The sequence below is a fragment of the Clavelina lepadiformis genome, chromosome 2 (genome assembly GCF_947623445.1).
Source record: "Clavelina lepadiformis chromosome 2, kaClaLepa1.1, whole genome shotgun sequence".
Taxonomy (NCBI): domain Eukaryota; kingdom Metazoa; phylum Chordata; class Ascidiacea; order Aplousobranchia; family Clavelinidae; genus Clavelina; species Clavelina lepadiformis.
The window spans coordinates 23,950,900-23,967,838 of NC_135241.1; the positions used below are offsets into that span (position 1 = coordinate 23,950,900).

Genomic DNA, 16,939 nt, shown 5'->3' on the forward strand with positions numbered 1-16,939 from the left:
CCAATATACCACTTTCATTACAGTCTTATTTCAGCCCTGTTTACTGCCGACATTTTGTGTGTTCATCTTTCAAATGTAAACACTTTCATAATCACTTCTTATATCTAGTTTTGATCTAAAGTCATCATTTCGTTATGAGAAGTGCTCCTGCCATTTTAAGTCATGTTATGTTTAAACAAAGAGATTTAAACACATGAGTAGAAACTTCTCTTTTGCGCATGACGTCATTCTTGTTTCTTTTATTCTCTTGGAGCATATTCTACTTTCTCCACGGTCACGGTTCACTACATAACAATAAACATGCAGACGACGACAATGATTTTCAGATCTGTTTGCTGCTGGAACAGATTAGTCTTATTATTACGGTGCAGTTGTTGGGATCCAATAGGTGTTAATTTTAATTGAAATTAATTAATGAAATCAGGTGATAGTTTTAGGTTCAGCAATTAACTTAGTTTCAGTTCCTTGAACTGATAATGCTGCTGTTTTGTATCAAGGCATGGCTTAGCCTACTTGAGTTGCGCGGGAAGATTTTTTCGTTCCCCACATTTCTCTTCGACCAGGCAATTAGCAACTAAACTCATTAGCATAGGCCTTATGTTGCAGGTGTTGTGTCATTAAAATAGGCTACTGAAAGTCTGATTTCAGATCTTGTTATTGTGGTGCAGTTGTTGGGATCTAATGGATGTCAATTTGAAGTTAATTATTGAAATAGATTGTGACCCAGAAGACGATGCAGCAAACTTCATGTAAGATACAATATGCCTATTAATCAATTAGCCAACTGCTGTTGAGCTTGTCCTGTATGGCGGTCACCCAGAGTGTACGTTCTCGCCAATTTATAATAAACAGCCAAGCAAAACAACAAATTAATGTAAGTCGTAACGAATATTTGAAGAAATGCTGTACTGATATATTGATGTCATTTAATCTGATAATGAAAATATTTATTTGCAGATGTGGACAATGTTTGCATAACTGTACAAGTAATGAAACTTTGCTGGCTCATCAAAAAACTGCTAACGGTATATTTGTTTTTTGTTTGAAACTTATTTCATTTGGAGCTCTATCATTGGCAGATTCCGATTAAAAAAAATCAAATAAACTTAATTTTACACTTGTCTTGCAGAATCTTCTTGCAATAATGTTACAAGAGAAAAGCTGATGGAATGGTGGGAAACAGTGGGTGGCGTTAAAACAGATCTAACTGCAGATGCGGTTAACTATTTTATGAAGCTATTTTCTTCGTACAGTTCACCGGATGAACTGTTTCATAAATTCTCCTGTGATGGAATTACGTGCATCCCATCACTATTTTTCTTGCCAAGAAAATTGTCACTATGTTTAACACGAAAATTGTTTGATGTATTTTTATCACACGTTACCACTGTTGCACACAACAAAAAGGGGAAACACTTGACATTACACAAGTTAACCCGAGATGAAGAATTCATAATTCAGTACATAGGTGGTTATATTTTGCAGAAACTCACTAAGCGCTGTATAAATCCGAGAGAAATAGATCTATTGTCTTGTTTAACTGATTATAGTAATGAAACCACTAATAGTTCCTTGATTTCCGCTTTAAATAATAACAATTATGGACATCTTACAGTTCCAGCGAAATCACTAGTGAAATTGTTGATGTATGTAGAAAGTGTCTTTAGGAAACAAGACATAAAGGAGCACATCATGGAAAGTTGCATGTCTTCTTTGAGTGTTTGTAACATAAAAGATATATTTGAAAATCTTGTTTTTGATGAATGTTTGCAAAAATTGTGCATGAAAATATGTAAATTTTACGTGAAGATTAGATGCTATCAAAAAGCCAATCATTTAAATTCAGTACTGCATGTAACCTCTGATCAAAATGTAAGTCTGAGAAAATCATTAAAATGAATGTACATTACATAGTTGCCTTCTTACATGTACTTCGTCAGTTTTAGCTCAAGAAGGATTAAGTGTTACTGTATTGCACAAGCAGACTGTCAAAACACTCGAAATCAAGTTATTTTTTTCGCTTTGGCATTGGATCATCGCAAACATCACCATGTTTCCAGTCAATAGCGTGATTAACATTTGACCCCTTAAGTGACTTGATATTATTTTTGCACATTATCACATTTTCAAATAGTGCATATTGGTGAATATCAGGCACTTTATTTCGACGGCCAGTTTGTCTCATATGACCGAAATAGGCCTCCAATGGGTCTTGGTTTAAGCGCTTAGTTAAGACGTATGAACCTTCTGGGCTGTTCTCCAACAAGAATTTCACCAATGGCCATGGATGTGGAAACTAAACCGTCGTAGGTTTGATGGCTCAGAAACTGCTTTGACTGTTCGGAAACGGACCCAGTAAAACTGCTTTCAACTTGCATTTCTACTTTTTGCATTTCATTTTTCTTCAAAGTTCACAACTTGCATTTCTAACAACAAGAAATTTGGTTCATTTAACAAGAAAAGTCACAAAATATGCCTAAGATACGGTGTACACTTTAAGTGCAATGCATTATCAGTGTTACCAAAAATAAGTAAGTATATGGTCAGGGGTGGGATTGAAATATGTTAAAATTTCCTTCTCTCACTAGCAGCATGCCATATTGACCCGTTACCGACATACACATAGGCTTATACATATGCTTGTTAACAACCAGTTCGCAGATGTCATTAAAATTCCAAGAACCGGTTCGCACGAACCGGCTGAATCCCACCACTCTATATGATTCATTCAATGTTAAATAATGATGAATTTCATTTATGTAACAAATGCAATAGGCACAATTGAAAAACTAGTTTCACCTGTATGCAAGTTTCCTAACCGTTGGTGCATTTTCAGAACTGAATGGTGTCATAGATTTGGTGGTCATGTGTGGCAGGCCACTTCCAGAATTATACAATCCAGAACATATTGAAAACGATTCAATATCTTTTATGGTGCCGTGTAGTGTTTGAGTAGTTATGTCCAGGGAGTAAATACAACTTGAGCGAGGTGCTTTCCAGCCATAATAGCATATCCTTAATGACATGTCATATAATACTCCAATCGAGTATTTAGGTTGATCACAGCCACCATAAAAAGAAAAAACAAGATTTTTGTTTTCAAATGACCCCTGCCAACCTTCCGGCAAGCGAGCAGATTCCAAGGACGCAACAGATTTGAAATGTGCTTTTGTTTCAAAGATACGCTTCTTCGGCGGCTTTCTTGAATGTACCTGCGCCAAAATCAGCTTAGGCAAAGACAAAGTGGGTACTGCTCCTTCACGTAATTCTTTATGGGAACCCTCTGCAAAAAAACTCTTTTTTGTGCATACATGAACGTTTTCAATTTTGATACTTGTAATGGTACATATATTAATCTGAAACCACAGTGAAGGTTTGCACTAATAGCTTGTTACAGATGCAGTGTTATGCTGTGCTCACTCGCTAGTAAATTTAATGAAGTTCTGCATCAAACCATCTCATGGAAAACAAACACTGCATCAAACGCTAGATATGCCATTACATTAAATATCTTTCCTTAATACACTAGTTACACTACATGTAAGTATATGTAAAACAAATTTTACTTAAAACAATGTCAGATCTTTCAAAATGCACTTCACACATTTTCACAGCATCTCGAGCAAATAGATTTTTTATGTGCTCGTCGCTTCTACAAGCCAGCACGATACACTCTAACCTTTCTGCCCAGCTTTCCTTCTCCTTTTTTACAAATTTTCTTGAAGGTATCTTAAACAGAGTCATGGCAGGTGACCTGTTGTTGCACATTGGTAAACAGCACAAGTTTGCCATTATTTCAGACTATTTAGCTTATTTCAATAAATCAAAGCCTGCAACATAAGACCTGTACTATTGAGTCTTAATCTGTAAAGTTTTTATTCTGCGCGTGGAGCGTAATTTTATGCGCAGATGAAACAATACAATATGACTCGGTCTATCTAAATTTTTCATCCATTCATTTTATTTTTCACCTTAAATGTGGTGAACGAAAAAATCTTCCCGTACAACTCAAGTAGGCTAAGCCATGCCTTGATACAAAACAGCAGCATTAGCAGTTCAAGGAACTAAAACTAAGTTAATTGCTGAACCTAAAACTATCACCTGATTTCATTAATTAATTTCAATTAAAATTAACACCTATTGGATCCCAACAACTGCACCGTAATAATAAGACTAATCTGTTCCAGCAGCAAACAGATCTGAAAATCATTGTCGTCGTCTGCATGTTTATTGTTATGTAGTGAACCGTGACCGTGGAGAAAGTAGAATATGCTCCAAGAGAATAAAAGAAACAAGAATGACGTCATGCGCAAAAGAGAAGTTTCTACTCATGTGTTTAAATCTCTTTGGTTTAAATTATCGTGTATTATTTTTTTTGAGGAATAATACATAAATGCAATCCAGAAAATTTACTTTTGTCAACTCAGTTGCAAAATTTAAATCATAAATAGAGAAGCAAATCCAATAATAATCTAAAAGTCGCTCAAGGTGAAGGATTTCACAATTTTTATTTTACTTAAATAATGCTCTTTAGCGCTGCATGTGAACATTGGTTGCTATGAGTGATAAGAAGGGGATTTCCCCAACAAAGAATCAACTTTTTACATTACTGCACCTGTGTAGATCTGGCATATAGTACAGGGTGTTAGTTTTCAACTATTAAATTTGGCGTGAGAATTTAGGAAAAGAAAGGGAAATTATGGCGGAATCTTCCGAAAAAGAGTCTGCTGGTAAGAATGGAGTAAGAATTTTATTGCTCTTTAAGTCTGTAATTCTTTTAATTTTGCTCAAATAACCTACAGCCGCAGGCAGCCAATAATACGTTCATTACTGTTTACTGACAATGGAAAATCAGATGTGAACTACAAATGAACAAATGTTTGCTGCCGGAAAAAAGAGAATACTTAATTGAAAATTTTCAGATTGTATATAAATAGAGGGTTTTGTAATTTTAATGTACCAGGCAGCCGGTACTTTGCAATTGTTTTTTCATCCATTTCCAATTATTTTCTGAACAAGTTTTAACCTACTCAAGCCACACTTGCAGTAGATCTAATGTCAGTCGAAAATATAATCTAGTACAGTGGTAGGCTAATGGGTGATTAACAATAACACTGGTGCAGTATTATTCTTAAATCTTTAGGAAATCTTCCACACATTTCACATATCCAATTAGAGAACACTTTTCTAGGCCTACAACATACAAAAATGACAATAAAGTCTCATAGAATGACAAATAAGGACCTAATCAGTCAAAAAAGGTTACAACACAACAAATCACCACAATGAGTGTAATTCTGTGATCATATCACCAGTGCTTTGGTCCAGACTTTTACACAGTCATGCCGATTTATAATAAACAAACTAGGTAAATTTGATTGTTTGAAAACCGTTTGTTTATAATAAATAAGCCAAGCATTGAGAATTTAGTACTTGCCATAACTCCAAGATTTGTATTTTTACTCGAATATTTTTTTGTCAAAAGCTGCCATACTTTTCAGTCGTGCTACAATGGATGCCCATATCCTACAGTGTTAAGATTTTCTGTGTTTCTTGTTGCTATTGTTGTTCTTATCTAATGTTTGCAGAATCTATGTTGGCTGATATTGAGAAAAAGATTACAGAAGCATTTGAAATCTTTGATCATGAGTCAAATAGAACTGTTGATGTGAGAGAAATTGGAACCATTGTGAGGTCACTGGGTTGCTGTCCCTCTGAAGGTATTTTGTTTTTTTACAAATGAAAACCCTGGAAACATGTTACTGTTGTTGTTATCAGGCCAGTTATATGGTGTGGGCAGTTCCCTTTCCATCACTGTGTACTGTATATATGTTAACTGTATACTCACTATATATTGTATATTATATATTGCCTCCACAGTATTCTTAGCATAAAATACACATTAAATTGTCTTTGATTTAGTCATAATACTAAGACAGTTGAAATGCAAAGACCAAAGTCATATCCAAGTTAAGTTTTTCTAACACGGTTCAGGTGGAGTCAAAAAGTTATTTGAAGTGACAATCTACCTGACTGATTGTTGGATTAGACAACTAGGTTAGGAGAAAATACCTACTAACAGTAAATAAGTAGGGCAAGTGTTTGTTGCATTAAAATCGTGAGAAATTTCCATTTATTTTTAACAAAAGTTGCATTTATGCAGAAGCATTTTAAATGACAGTGATTTACTCAAACGATTTATTTACATACAATGCTAAATACTGTATTTCCAAACATTATCTGGGGAGAAATGGCGATCTTTTGCCAACATTTCGCGTAGCATTCTAAAACTTCGTTCCACAGTGTATGAAGTTGCTTGGCAATTCAACAATTTGGCATACAGTTCTGGACTGTTGTTTAGCCAGGTTATTTCTACAATTGCTTTTAGGCCAACATTCAGTTCGAATTGGTGATCCAGATACAATATTGCGCAATATTGGTAAAAGTTGCATGTAAAAAAGAAATAAGTTGCAAAAAGATGCAATACAGAATTCCTGAAAACAGCCTAAAACATCGTACTTACATAAAATGTAAAACCTACGTACGTACATAAAATCTGAGTATTTAGGAAGCTGCAATAACTTGCCCTATTAATAAGTAATAAAGTGGAGTAAGATTGAAATTAGTATGCGATACCTTTCACGTTTGGTTAACATTTTAAACGAGCAAAAAGTACTTTGGAGGTACAAATTCTGGAATGAAAGAAAGACTGCTTTATCTATTTAACTCGAGTCAAGTCAGATTGGTCAACGCACTCCAGGGCTATTTCAAGTTTAGCTCAAATTAAATTAAATATAATTTCGCATGGAAATATTTTTACGAAAAGCACCAAGTTTTGGTTGTTATCTTTGCAGTCAAACCCAGCCATTTAAGAATGCTACCTCAAATAAATCAACTTGAATCCTTACACAACTTAATATTTAAAGGAGAGCTTCACGACATGTTGGCCGAAATCGAAGAGGAAGAACCAACCGGCTACATCCGCTTTGAAAAGTTTCTTCCAATGATGACGCACATCTTGATGGAAAGAAGGTTTGACTATTATTTCTGTGAGATATATTATGAGCCATGTTGTATTCTGGCTTCTCGTGATCTTATTTCTCATCTTCCTGAGTCTTCCCAACGCTGCTTGCAATGAAATCATCGGAGAATTTTATCCAGATACAAACCAGCACCTGAAGACCAGCTCCTCAAGGCGTTCGAAGTCCTTGATGTTGAGAAGAAAGGATTCCTCTCCCAGGATGAAATCACAAAGTACATGAATGATGAAGGAGAGCCTTTCACTCAGGAGGAAATGGAAGAGTTTATGTCAGCTGCTGTCGACCCTGATAGAGGAGTCGTCTTATACAAGGACTACGTGTCGGTTATGGCGGTTGAGGACACGTGAATCTAATAGCTTAGAAACATTTCGGCTTTTGAAAACACTGAGCAGTTCGTGGAAATGCCCAATTCATCACATACAGCTACAGCTGCTTCTTTTTTATTTTTATTAATTGCTTTTAACTTTAATGATAGTAAAATGGCAAGAATCCCAGGTTGATATTTAAAATATTTACACAGTGAAAATATACATTTCATGATTCAACAAAGCAGTTACGTGTGTGTACAACTATGTACTTCATAGTTGTAATAAATTGCTATAGAATGTTCCCAAATACAAATCTTTGTAACTACCTTGCATAGATTACACCTAAGCATAAATTCCCAAAAATAAAACCGACATCGAAAACACAAAAAACTAAAACTCGTTTACTCTCAGTTTTTAGTTTTTCACTAAATAATAAGTTTTATAACAAAGGAAAATCCTGCTCCAGCGGCAAGGCCAACAGACATTGCGAAACCGAGCAACGAACCAGCTGTTTCAGAATGCTCACTTTCCACACGTCTGCAAGTTGTAAATATATCGGTCATTAAACATTTTTCTTGCAATATGCCAACAACCTTTGTCGGGTTTGTGCCTATGTCTAGCATACTCAATTTAAAGCACAATACAATGGGATTTTTTATGAGGGCAACTTCTAAAAATACCTTGGTCCATATTGCATTGATAAAGTGCTTAGATGTCCGTTGGACAAACCAAAGATTGCGATGAAAACAATGAAATATGCATCGTTGTTGAATATAACTGGCAGCCTGGTGCGGGGCTGGACATTGCACAAAGCAAAAAGCGGCATAAATGCCACTCTTAATATGACCAGGAACACCAGCAACGAAGTTTGCTTCTCTGATGGCTGAAAATAATGAAAAACGTGAAATTTCTCGAAGTTCTCGTCTATTCATTCAGCTAATTACCGCAATGAAATGCCAAATTAATAAACCGTTATCGAGAATGTTGAGGTTAAGGGTGACGATGCAGTATTGGGTTAAGTTTCATCTGCAAAGCGGCAAAAGCAATAATCTGTACAATTACTGGTGACAAGTTGCAACAAAACGATGCTGCACAGAAATCCGACATGGTGTGAGCTGCCTTGGCAGAGGCTCGCGCTCTCTAAATATTTTCTAAATTTGCACTACTATGCATGTATACTTATAGACAATCCGACATACATAATGTAGATATCCAGCCATGCTTCTGCCAATCCAATCGGTGAGATTAAAAAGTAAGAAACAGCTCACGGGGCTGAAGTAGAGAGCTAAACAAAAGCAAATTTTTTAGTTGACTGCACATAACAATCTCATTAATGCTCATTAGGATATAGTACTTGCATTATTTCATATAATGTAAGTCGCATATAATGTAAATTGGTTACTCAAATATTTCAACATTTAGTTGAATGTGTACTCACTATTCCACGTAGTTTTCTGTGACATTGAGTGAATGCTTGATGTTATTGACGGAAAACACGCCAAAGTGACAAAAAAAACAAAAATAACAGAGAAGCAGTGCGGCCACACTTTCTTGAATATTGACCACAGAGGGGGAACAAACTTTGGCTACAAATATAGAAAATAAAAGCATAAAACTGCTAGAATGGAAGATTATCCCGATTTGAAACCTGAAATCCAATAATCCAAACTATGAGTTAATACTTTCATCGGACTACATCAAATGACTTCACAAACTAAAAGCACCAATGAGTAAGTGTCTGCCTTCATGCAACAATCTCGTCATAGAAATGTCCACCTGTGTAACATCGGTGTCCATCAAAAGAGGTCGGTTCTCGTCATCTGAATCACTCCAAGCACAAACACGTTGCAAAGGATTTGAAGTTGAGTCATTTCTCGATCTTGACTTTCCTGCTTGGGAGTTGACAGAATGGTGATTTTCTGTGATAATTAATCATTCAATCAGTGATTTGAAGAATACGGAAAGTGCATGTAAGTTTTAATATTTATGAAAAAGGCACAGAAATGATTTAACAAACATGGTGCGTGAATTTATTGAAGCATCATAGAAATGCAGTGAATCAGTCTTAAAGTGATTTGTCTAAAACTGGTTATGAATTTGCGAAAGATGCTTTGTATCTTCGAAACATGGCTTTAGTGCAGTTATTTGAAGGTCAAACCGGGCCTGATGCGACACACACATTAGCGATTCTGTATCTTGGTTCAAGCATTCATTTATACTAGCCCGCTCAACTGTCAATTCTGTTTCAAACATAATTTAATATTCTGCACCCAAAATTAATAAAACCCCATTAGTTCAAAATAGCAACACATTCAAACAATGATGTCCCAGACTCACTTGCTGCTGTCAAAGTTTCATTTATATCTGCAAACCTCTTCTGATTGTGGTGGTATTTGTAAAAATTCTACGAAAACATTTTCATGCAACGTAAAATGTTACAAAAAAATTAAACTTGACGTACTGTCATACAATTTGTTATGGTATATCACAAAACAACTAAAGAGCATGATAACATGTGCTGCTGAGTGTTGAAGACACTCGTAGAAAAGGATTCAAAAACATTTTATGGCTCACATTTTTTGAAAGCAGCCTGTAAGACAGGCCAGTTATAAAGAGTACTGCAATTGCAATGAGGAAATATGCAAATGCACTGCTTGTGGGATCGTGACCAACTGAAAGAAAGTTTTAAAAAGTTATCCATAACGAGCCTACGATGCTAAATACATATGTGTCGTAACCAACTAAGCATACTATTAATGCAATGTAACACACAGAACAGATCACAAATGTATAAGCTGAGCTACAATTAATTGATACATACAACCGATAGTAGCAATCATTGCGACTGCAGCAAAAATTCCTCCCATACCCTGGATAGAAAACACAAAATTGAACATAAAAGATTAACTTCAATGATATATGATGATATGATGGCAATAATGATATGATTCAATGATATGATTAATGATATGATAGTGATATTCAATGATATGATAGCAATGATTAACTTCAATGATATAAGCACAATATTGCCATGTTACCTGCCCTGCCATAACAGCCTGCAGATATTTCTGCGGTAGACCGGCTGCGATCCCAAAAATGCTTGACTGGATGACGGCAGAAGCGCAGTTTAACAAGACGATGCTGATCATTGTGACAGCAAAGAATGTCTGTTGCCAACTACTGCTGTCTATCTGCAAGATCGTAAGAAAACAGCTTAATCAACAAATTTAAGTTTGCCGGACACCAATACATTTATTGTCTTGAAACAAGTATATAAGTCTGTTAAATAATAAGTATCATAATAAGTTAAATGAAGATTACATTACAACATAGTAATAATAAGTTACATTACAACATAGAAGGCAATGAGTTACATTAGATTAAGGTAAAGCCGAAAGAATTATGTTTAAAAGCTTGTATAACTCACTTTCACCAAGACAACTGTGACAATAAAGAATATTACTTCAATGAACAGACCTCCATATATGCGCATCTTTTCGCTTATCCTAACAAAAATAATGAACCAAATTATTAAAACATAGAAACGTGTGGTCTGGCCAATCTCCAACAAACATTTAGTGGTCATGATCATTATCCCTAACAGATATTTATATGGTGTTTAAGTTACAAAGTCATTCTGATTTTAACAAGCATACAAATTTCAAGTCGTGTAAATATTACACAATTTTCAGAAAACATAACTTTTTGTGTCACCAACAAACAAAAACAACTGACCAACCTCTGCTGAAGCATCGTATTAAGGAACTGGAAAAGGACATTTGGAAGCATGGCACATAATGACAAGGTGTTTTGAAATAAAACTTGTAATCGAGTGTAAGTGACAGCATCAGGATCGTCGGTAGGACTTGCTGTAATAGTTGAGGTATTGATATGTGGAGGTATTGCTGAATTATTCCGTAATTTGTACATCCAGTACTATCCAAAACAAATAAAATAGGCCTTCAATGTTAAAAACGAGGCTGGCAATCTAAACTATTATTCCAGAATATTTTGTTAAGTACAAAATTGCAAGAAAGTCATTAAAAGTGAACATTGCTATTTGTTAGGAAGCAACGGTTAAAGTTGCATTGGTTAATCAGCAGATATCTGGTGATAAACCATTGATCACTTTGCTAATTACTGGGTATCGGCTTTTTGATCAAAATCGATTTTTACAGCAAGCCACTGACAAAATCACCATAAATCATACCAATTCTTATAAGAAACTGTTCACAAATGCGGTAACAAGTGGCAACAACACATCACATGCTTTCAGAAAAACAATTCATTATTGTTTAGTATGCTTTCATTCTGAAGTGTCTTGCGGTGTATAATAAATATATGTGTTGCCTTTGATCGGCATCAGTTAAATGTGCACGTGCAACAATTAGAACGCTTAATCATCTACTTTGCTTATCAGTGCATCTCTAAGGGAAATATGGATAGATACACAATCAAATGTTATATCATGAAATGATGATTATCTTCTATAGATTTAACAAATTTAAGCAACTGCGAAGGTTACAATGCGACTGTTAAAAACACAGTCTATCGTTTCTAATTATTTAGAACCTGGGGAAAGTTACGCGAACATCGTTATTTTCAATAACACATATTCACCTCATTAGCAGTTATAAAGAAATTCCAGGGAAGAAGTGTTCCAAGTCCAAGAATATAGAAAACCAAATACACAACCCAATATCTGTAAAAGAAATTACATGCAAAATTTTACAAACAAGTTTAATTTTGTATAAATTAGTGCAAAGATATTCAAGCTTTATTTTATTTCCTGTCAGACATTTTCAATGAACTCTATAACCAAAGACCAAAACCTGTCTGTCGGCGCGGATTCATTTCGGTCGTCATTTCTGGTAATACTAGGAGACCCATTTATTCTTCTCGCTTGTGATTGATTACTTGGATTCTTTGATGAAAATCTTCCAGATTCATTTAACGTAGCTAAACAAGAAAATAAACTTCATCCTTATTTTGCTCTTGAAAATTATTTATATATGGATTTATATTTCCTTGTCATTACAACTGATTGGAAGCGGCACAAATGTTACAAACGTATCTTGCCACAGTTTACTGATTTAAGCATCATTAACTCGGACAGACAGTTGGCAATCTAAGGCTACTCTCTAGGCATAATGTACTAATGACGTTATAAATCATAGGTCAAACAATTTTAAGCACAGTTAGACCTTTAACAGCTCACATCACCGTATCAAGACACACATTCCATTATTTAGGAAACTTTCAGCTACAATTCAGCTGAAAAACTGGTAATTTAAACATTTCTTTATCACTTGGCAGGGTACAACTTACATGATGTTTCTTCATCCATTGCGTTTACCGCATTCTTGTATTGTTAAAAATGAGATTCAGTCAGAATACAATTCCTAAATCGTTATTTCAAGCATGAAATTTCTACACACGAAGTCCACTCCACAAAAAGACAAACGGGCGTGCTTCCATAAAATCCGCACTTGCTAATACGTGCGCTTCTATCACAAGACACCGTCGCAATGTGGAAAGTATAACCGTATCCTTTTTGTTCAACCTTTAGACCTTATAACACGCTACTCCTCATATACGCACCACAAACCTTTAATCGTTATGATTAGAACGCTGGGAAGCAATTAACATTAATTGCAAATTTATAAGTAGGGACACCAAACTGTGACAATAAAAACATTGTGTCCTTGGTTTGGTTGCTAAATTGCCATCTTCATGTTGTAGCACATTTTTAATAATGTTTGCAACACAATGTTGTAACTATATACACAAAATATTGTTTTGCATTTTGCAAACCGGTTAGCCTTTAGATTTTCCACTTTCTCCGGTTATTTACGTATTTTTCGCACCGCAATTTGTACGGATAATGGCAAAAATAAACCGTACAACAGAAAGCATAACCATGCGCTTGATTACAACACAAAGTATGTAGCCTAATAGAAACACAGAATACAAAGAAGCACTTTAGGTGTTAATCTTTAATTAATTAACACCATCTTTCGCAATCTTGTGCTTGTTTCATCAGGCGTACTAGGACGGTAAAGTTTGCAAATTGCAGGAATGCGGCATTGGCGCAATTCTTTGTTCTCACAAAACAAATGCAAAGACAACGGAATACACTCGATTATGACGTAATTTTACAGCCGATCACAAACGCAAGCCATGCATGACATAAAAGACGTTTGTTGGTAAACGGCAAAATTTATACAGTAGGCCAATATGTAACGTAGATTTGTTAAACTTTATTATGAATTAATTGACCTTGTGAGTCACATATTTCAAAAAAGTTAATTAAAAAACTCGCAATAAAACACCGCTACAAGACGGTAACCAGGGCTCGAGCGATGAGGAACCAACGGTGGCTTTAAGTCGTGCAAAGATTATATCACAACAAAGTGTAATACAAAGCGTCTACAGCAGGGATGTCCAACCTGCGGCCCGCCTGAGATTTTTGTGCGACCCGCTAGTCATTTTCACTCCAAAAGTATGTACTTCATGTATACATTTTGCTTGAAATTTAATAAGTTTTGCGGCCCATTCAATTATTTCAAGTGACAATGCGGCCCACTATAATAAAAGGTTGGATATCCCTGCTAAAGAGTGTTGAGCAGCGAGGTGCCAGAATTTACCGTATACCATAGTTTTCGACGGAATTGTTTCCTTGAATGGCAAGATTATGTGTCGTACCTATAAACAACGTACGAAATATAAATCATAGCCCAGCGAGAGACATTACGCTATGCCTGTTATTGCTGTGCAGCTGCTACTGGTCCATAGCTGAGGTTAACTTCAATTTGCTTTTATTGAACGCACAAATGCCAAAGTACGCAGTTTCAAAGCAGAGGAAACAAGTGATATGAAAGATAACAAGAACAAAATAAGCCTTTTTCGGCATCAGAATTGGGTCGCCACCTAGCGACCAGGATAGTAAAAGCTACAGTTGCGCTGCCAGCAATAATTAATCAGCTAAACTGTAAGATTTCACCACCTTGAGCCCGTGGATAAAACTGATCAAGTACGGAGAATAGTATTCGATTAAGTTAATTTGCATACATAGGCAGTTTAGGTACGAAAATTGTCTGTTGTGAGAGTATCAATGCCTAAATGTAAACAGCATAAAAAGCATCACAGGGCTTGAATAACAAGCTTGAAAGTAATTGCTGTGTATTAATCAGCTAAAACGTACAGCAAAGACAAGATATTGCACAAGCAAAAACTAGCAACAAACACTGCACAATGTATTATATAATAATTCTGATGCAATATGTAGAATAAAAATCCTTGATAAACATTTAGGAGTCATTCCATGTATAATCAACCAGGCCCTGTAACCACTACTCTTGGATTTTGATAATTTCAATATATGTTATAGACCTTGGAAAAAGCCGAAGATTAAAAAAAAAATTTTGAAAATATCTCCAGGCGTTTTCGAGTTATTCAAGTTTGAAATTTTCGCCACACGATGGCTTTTGGCTAGTGAGCACTGGTCACGCTTTATGATTTTCTTTAATATCTTTATTTCTGAAGGTAGAATAATAAAACAAATGTTGAATTTACCATTTTTGGGGTCAAGGAATTCATTTAAGCACATAAAAAACCTATATCACACCTCCTTCATGGAGTAATTTAAGTTTTTTCATTGATGTCAAAGTTCAAGTTTACGACGCAATTACAAAAATAGCAATCGCATTGGAAACATAATTTTTGCACTTTTGTGTAGCATGGTTCATGTATTTTCATGTATCCAAAAATTGGAAACTTGTTTTTTGTCCTTTAGGAATAAAGTTGGTTTTAACAGCAAGCACTATTTTTAAGATTCTTATAAGATATAAAATGCAGATTTGAGCAATATCGTATAACTGGTCATGCATATATAATTATATATGCAAGGTTGCAATTCCAAGGCACCAACTGCTAGTGTTTAAAGATTATTCACCAAAAACATTAATTACTGCCTGCTAAAGGTGCACTCTGAGAGAGGTTACAGTAAATTTGAGTTCCTTTTTTGAACTTCAATTTTGCCTACTCCTATTTTGATTCTTATTATTTTATTATTATTATTCTTAGTATTATTTTGATTTCATTTGTGTATGAAAATGATGAATTTGCCCGCTTAATGCCTGGAATTAAAGATTATGTAAGTGTTTCCAAAAATTTTCATAAGCAAAAGAAGCTCATTTTTTGCAATTTGAAGGAATTATGTGCCACATTTTGTGAAAAATATCCCGAGCTGAAGATTGGATTCTCAAAGTTTTGTTCACTCCATCCCAAATGGTGTGTCCCCGTATCGTCCAAAGGCACTCATTCTGTCTGTGTGTATCCAACATCAAAATGCAATCCTTCTGGTTGCTGCTGCCAACAACAATGAAACATACAAAACATTGATTGACAAAATAGTGTGCAGCACGGAGAACAAAATGTGCATGTTGCATCGTTGTGAACAATGTCCTGGGTCTCAAGCACTAGAAGGCTTTTTACTTGCACAGTATGATGAGAAACTTGATGATGAAGTCCAATGCCAATAATGGAAGTCTACAGACACGATGGATGTTATCACGGTGTTAATGATGAGATATGAACGGATTCAACAAATTGTAAGAGTTTTGGATGACCTTACGAAGCATTCATTCATAGCTAAATGCCAATCTAGATACTTAAACTCCAGAAAGAGTTCTTTAACAGATGATACTTGTGTGATTTTGCTGGATTTCGCTGAGAATTACACTTTTACAATCTAAGATGAAGTACAAAGCTATCACTGGAACCAGCAGCAATGTACAATCCACTCCGCTGTTGTGTATTACATGCAAGATCACATCTGGTCAGATGTAGGTCTTTGTAAGCTAGCTGTCTTAACCAGTCGTTTAACAGTACGTCCAACACCATCACATGGAGATTTCCCGTGACTGGTTGCAAAAAAGGACCAACACGCTTCCAGGTTGAAATCACACTTGTGACGGCACAGATTCAGCATATTTTTATAATTTTTATACTGTCCAGCGCGACCGTCCGAGAAATATTCAACTTTAGTAATGGTGCTGGACAAGCTTGGAATCAATGCAGTGAGTTTGTACAAAAGCCCATGCACAAAAGCTGTCTCATGTGTTAAGTCATCTGAAACAATGCAAAATGACTGCTGGTATCATCTGTTAAAGAACTCTACTGGAGTTTAAGTATCTAGATTGGCATTTAGCTATGAATGAATGCTTCGTAAGGTCATCCAAAACTCTTACAATTTGTTGAATCCGTTCATATCTCATCATTAACACCGTGATAACATCCATCGTGTCTGTAGACTTCCATTATTGGCATTGGACTTCATCATCAAGTTTCTCATCATACTGTGCAAGTAAAAAGCCTTCTAGTGCTTGAGACCCAGGACATTGTTCACAACGATGCAACATGCACATTTTGTTCTCCGTGCTGCACACTATTTTGTCAATCAATGTTTTGTATGTTTCATTGTTGTTGGCAGCAGCAACCAGAAGGATTGCATTTTGATGTTGGATACACACAGACAGAATGAGTGCCTTTGGACGATACGGGGACACACCATTTGGGATGGAGTGA

The 16,939-nt window shown here is 35.6% G+C and overlaps 4 protein-coding genes across 5 annotated transcripts; 2 read left to right on the forward strand and 2 right to left on the reverse strand.

Moving 5' to 3' along the window:
* The first annotated feature begins 316 nt into the window (after positions 1-316).
* Positions 317-1,909, forward strand: LOC143447013 (uncharacterized). Of its 2 annotated transcripts, none has more exons than XR_013114007.1 (3): positions 317-874; positions 958-1,025; positions 1,130-1,909. XR_013114007.1 is itself a non-coding variant. In XM_076946916.1 (3 exons), the coding sequence occupies exons 1-3, from the start codon at positions 682-684 to the stop codon at positions 1,897-1,899; spliced, it is 906 nt and encodes a 301-aa protein (XP_076803031.1). In that variant the 5' UTR covers positions 361-681; the 3' UTR covers positions 1,900-1,909. The 2 variants fall into 2 exon arrangements, 1 of the variants encoding a protein (XP_076803031.1); XM_076946916.1 differs by having other exon boundaries at positions 361-749.
* A 43-nt stretch (positions 1,910-1,952) lies between these two features.
* On the reverse strand, positions 1,953-4,002 carry LOC143447014 (uncharacterized). The gene is made up of 3 exons (XM_076946917.1): positions 3,567-4,002; positions 2,800-3,283; positions 1,953-2,426 (listed from the first exon to the last, which is right to left on the reverse strand). Exons 1-3 carry the CDS (start codon positions 3,790-3,792, stop codon positions 2,405-2,407), a joined length of 732 nt encoding a protein of 243 aa, XP_076803032.1. The 5' UTR covers positions 3,793-4,002; the 3' UTR covers positions 1,953-2,404.
* A 604-nt stretch (positions 4,003-4,606) lies between these two features.
* On the forward strand, positions 4,607-7,391 carry LOC143446723 (dynein regulatory complex protein 8-like). The gene is made up of 4 exons (XM_076946488.1): positions 4,607-4,730; positions 5,589-5,720; positions 6,927-7,032; positions 7,162-7,391. The coding sequence occupies exons 1-4, from the start codon at positions 4,700-4,702 to the stop codon at positions 7,385-7,387; spliced, it is 495 nt and encodes a 164-aa protein (XP_076802603.1). The 5' UTR covers positions 4,607-4,699; the 3' UTR covers positions 7,388-7,391.
* Positions 7,392-7,531: 140 nt separating this feature from the next.
* On the reverse strand, positions 7,532-13,384 carry LOC143446720 (equilibrative nucleoside transporter 1-like). Its single transcript, XM_076946480.1, has 14 exons — positions 12,680-13,384; positions 12,184-12,310; positions 11,972-12,053; positions 11,091-11,287; positions 10,779-10,857; positions 10,390-10,542; positions 10,170-10,218; positions 9,923-10,020; positions 9,686-9,752; positions 9,125-9,267; positions 8,787-8,934; positions 8,548-8,633; positions 8,029-8,231; positions 7,532-7,885 (listed from the first exon to the last, which is right to left on the reverse strand). Exons 1-14 carry the CDS (start codon positions 12,696-12,698, stop codon positions 7,774-7,776), a joined length of 1,563 nt encoding a protein of 520 aa, XP_076802595.1. The 5' UTR covers positions 12,699-13,384; the 3' UTR covers positions 7,532-7,773.
* Positions 13,385-16,939: the final 3,555 nt, after the last annotated feature.

Excerpts from the sequence above, each read along its gene's own strand:
- LOC143447013 (XM_076946916.1), top strand. The coding sequence starts at position 682 with ATGGATGTCAATTTGAAGTTAATTATTGAAATAGATTGTGACCCAGAA. Across the intron at positions 750-957 it reads GACGATGCAGCAAACTTCAT|ATGTGGACAATGTTTGCATA; the intron begins GTAAGATACAAT and ends ATTTATTTGCAG. Across the intron at positions 1,026-1,129 it reads TCATCAAAAAACTGCTAACG|AATCTTCTTGCAATAATGTT; the intron begins GTATATTTGTTT and ends CTTGTCTTGCAG.
- LOC143446723 (XM_076946488.1), top strand. The coding sequence starts at position 4,700 with ATGGCGGAATCTTCCGAAAAAGAGTCTGCTG. Across the intron at positions 4,731-5,588 it reads TTCCGAAAAAGAGTCTGCTG|AATCTATGTTGGCTGATATT; the intron begins GTAAGAATGGAG and ends TAATGTTTGCAG. Across the intron at positions 7,033-7,161 it reads CACATCTTGATGGAAAGAAG|ATACAAACCAGCACCTGAAG; the intron begins GTTTGACTATTA and ends AATTTTATCCAG.
- LOC143446720 (XM_076946480.1), bottom strand. Across the intron at positions 10,219-10,389 it reads AGGCTGTTATGGCAGGGCAG|GGTATGGGAGGAATTTTTGC; the intron begins GTAACATGGCAA and ends TTTTCTATCCAG. Across the intron at positions 8,935-9,124 it reads TGGACACCGATGTTACACAG|CCAAAGTTTGTTCCCCCTCT; the intron begins GTGGACATTTCT and ends CTATATTTGTAG.
- LOC143447014 (XM_076946917.1), bottom strand. The coding sequence starts at position 3,792 with ATGGCAAACTTGTGCTGTTTACCAATGTGCAACAACAGGTCACCTGCC. Across the intron at positions 3,284-3,566 it reads AAGATCTGACATTGTTTTAA|AGGGTTCCCATAAAGAATTA; the intron begins GTAAAATTTGTT and ends GTTTTTTTGCAG. Across the intron at positions 2,427-2,799 it reads GTTAGGAAACTTGCATACAG|AAATGCAAGTTGTGAACTTT; the intron begins GTGAAACTAGTT and ends TCTTGTTGTTAG.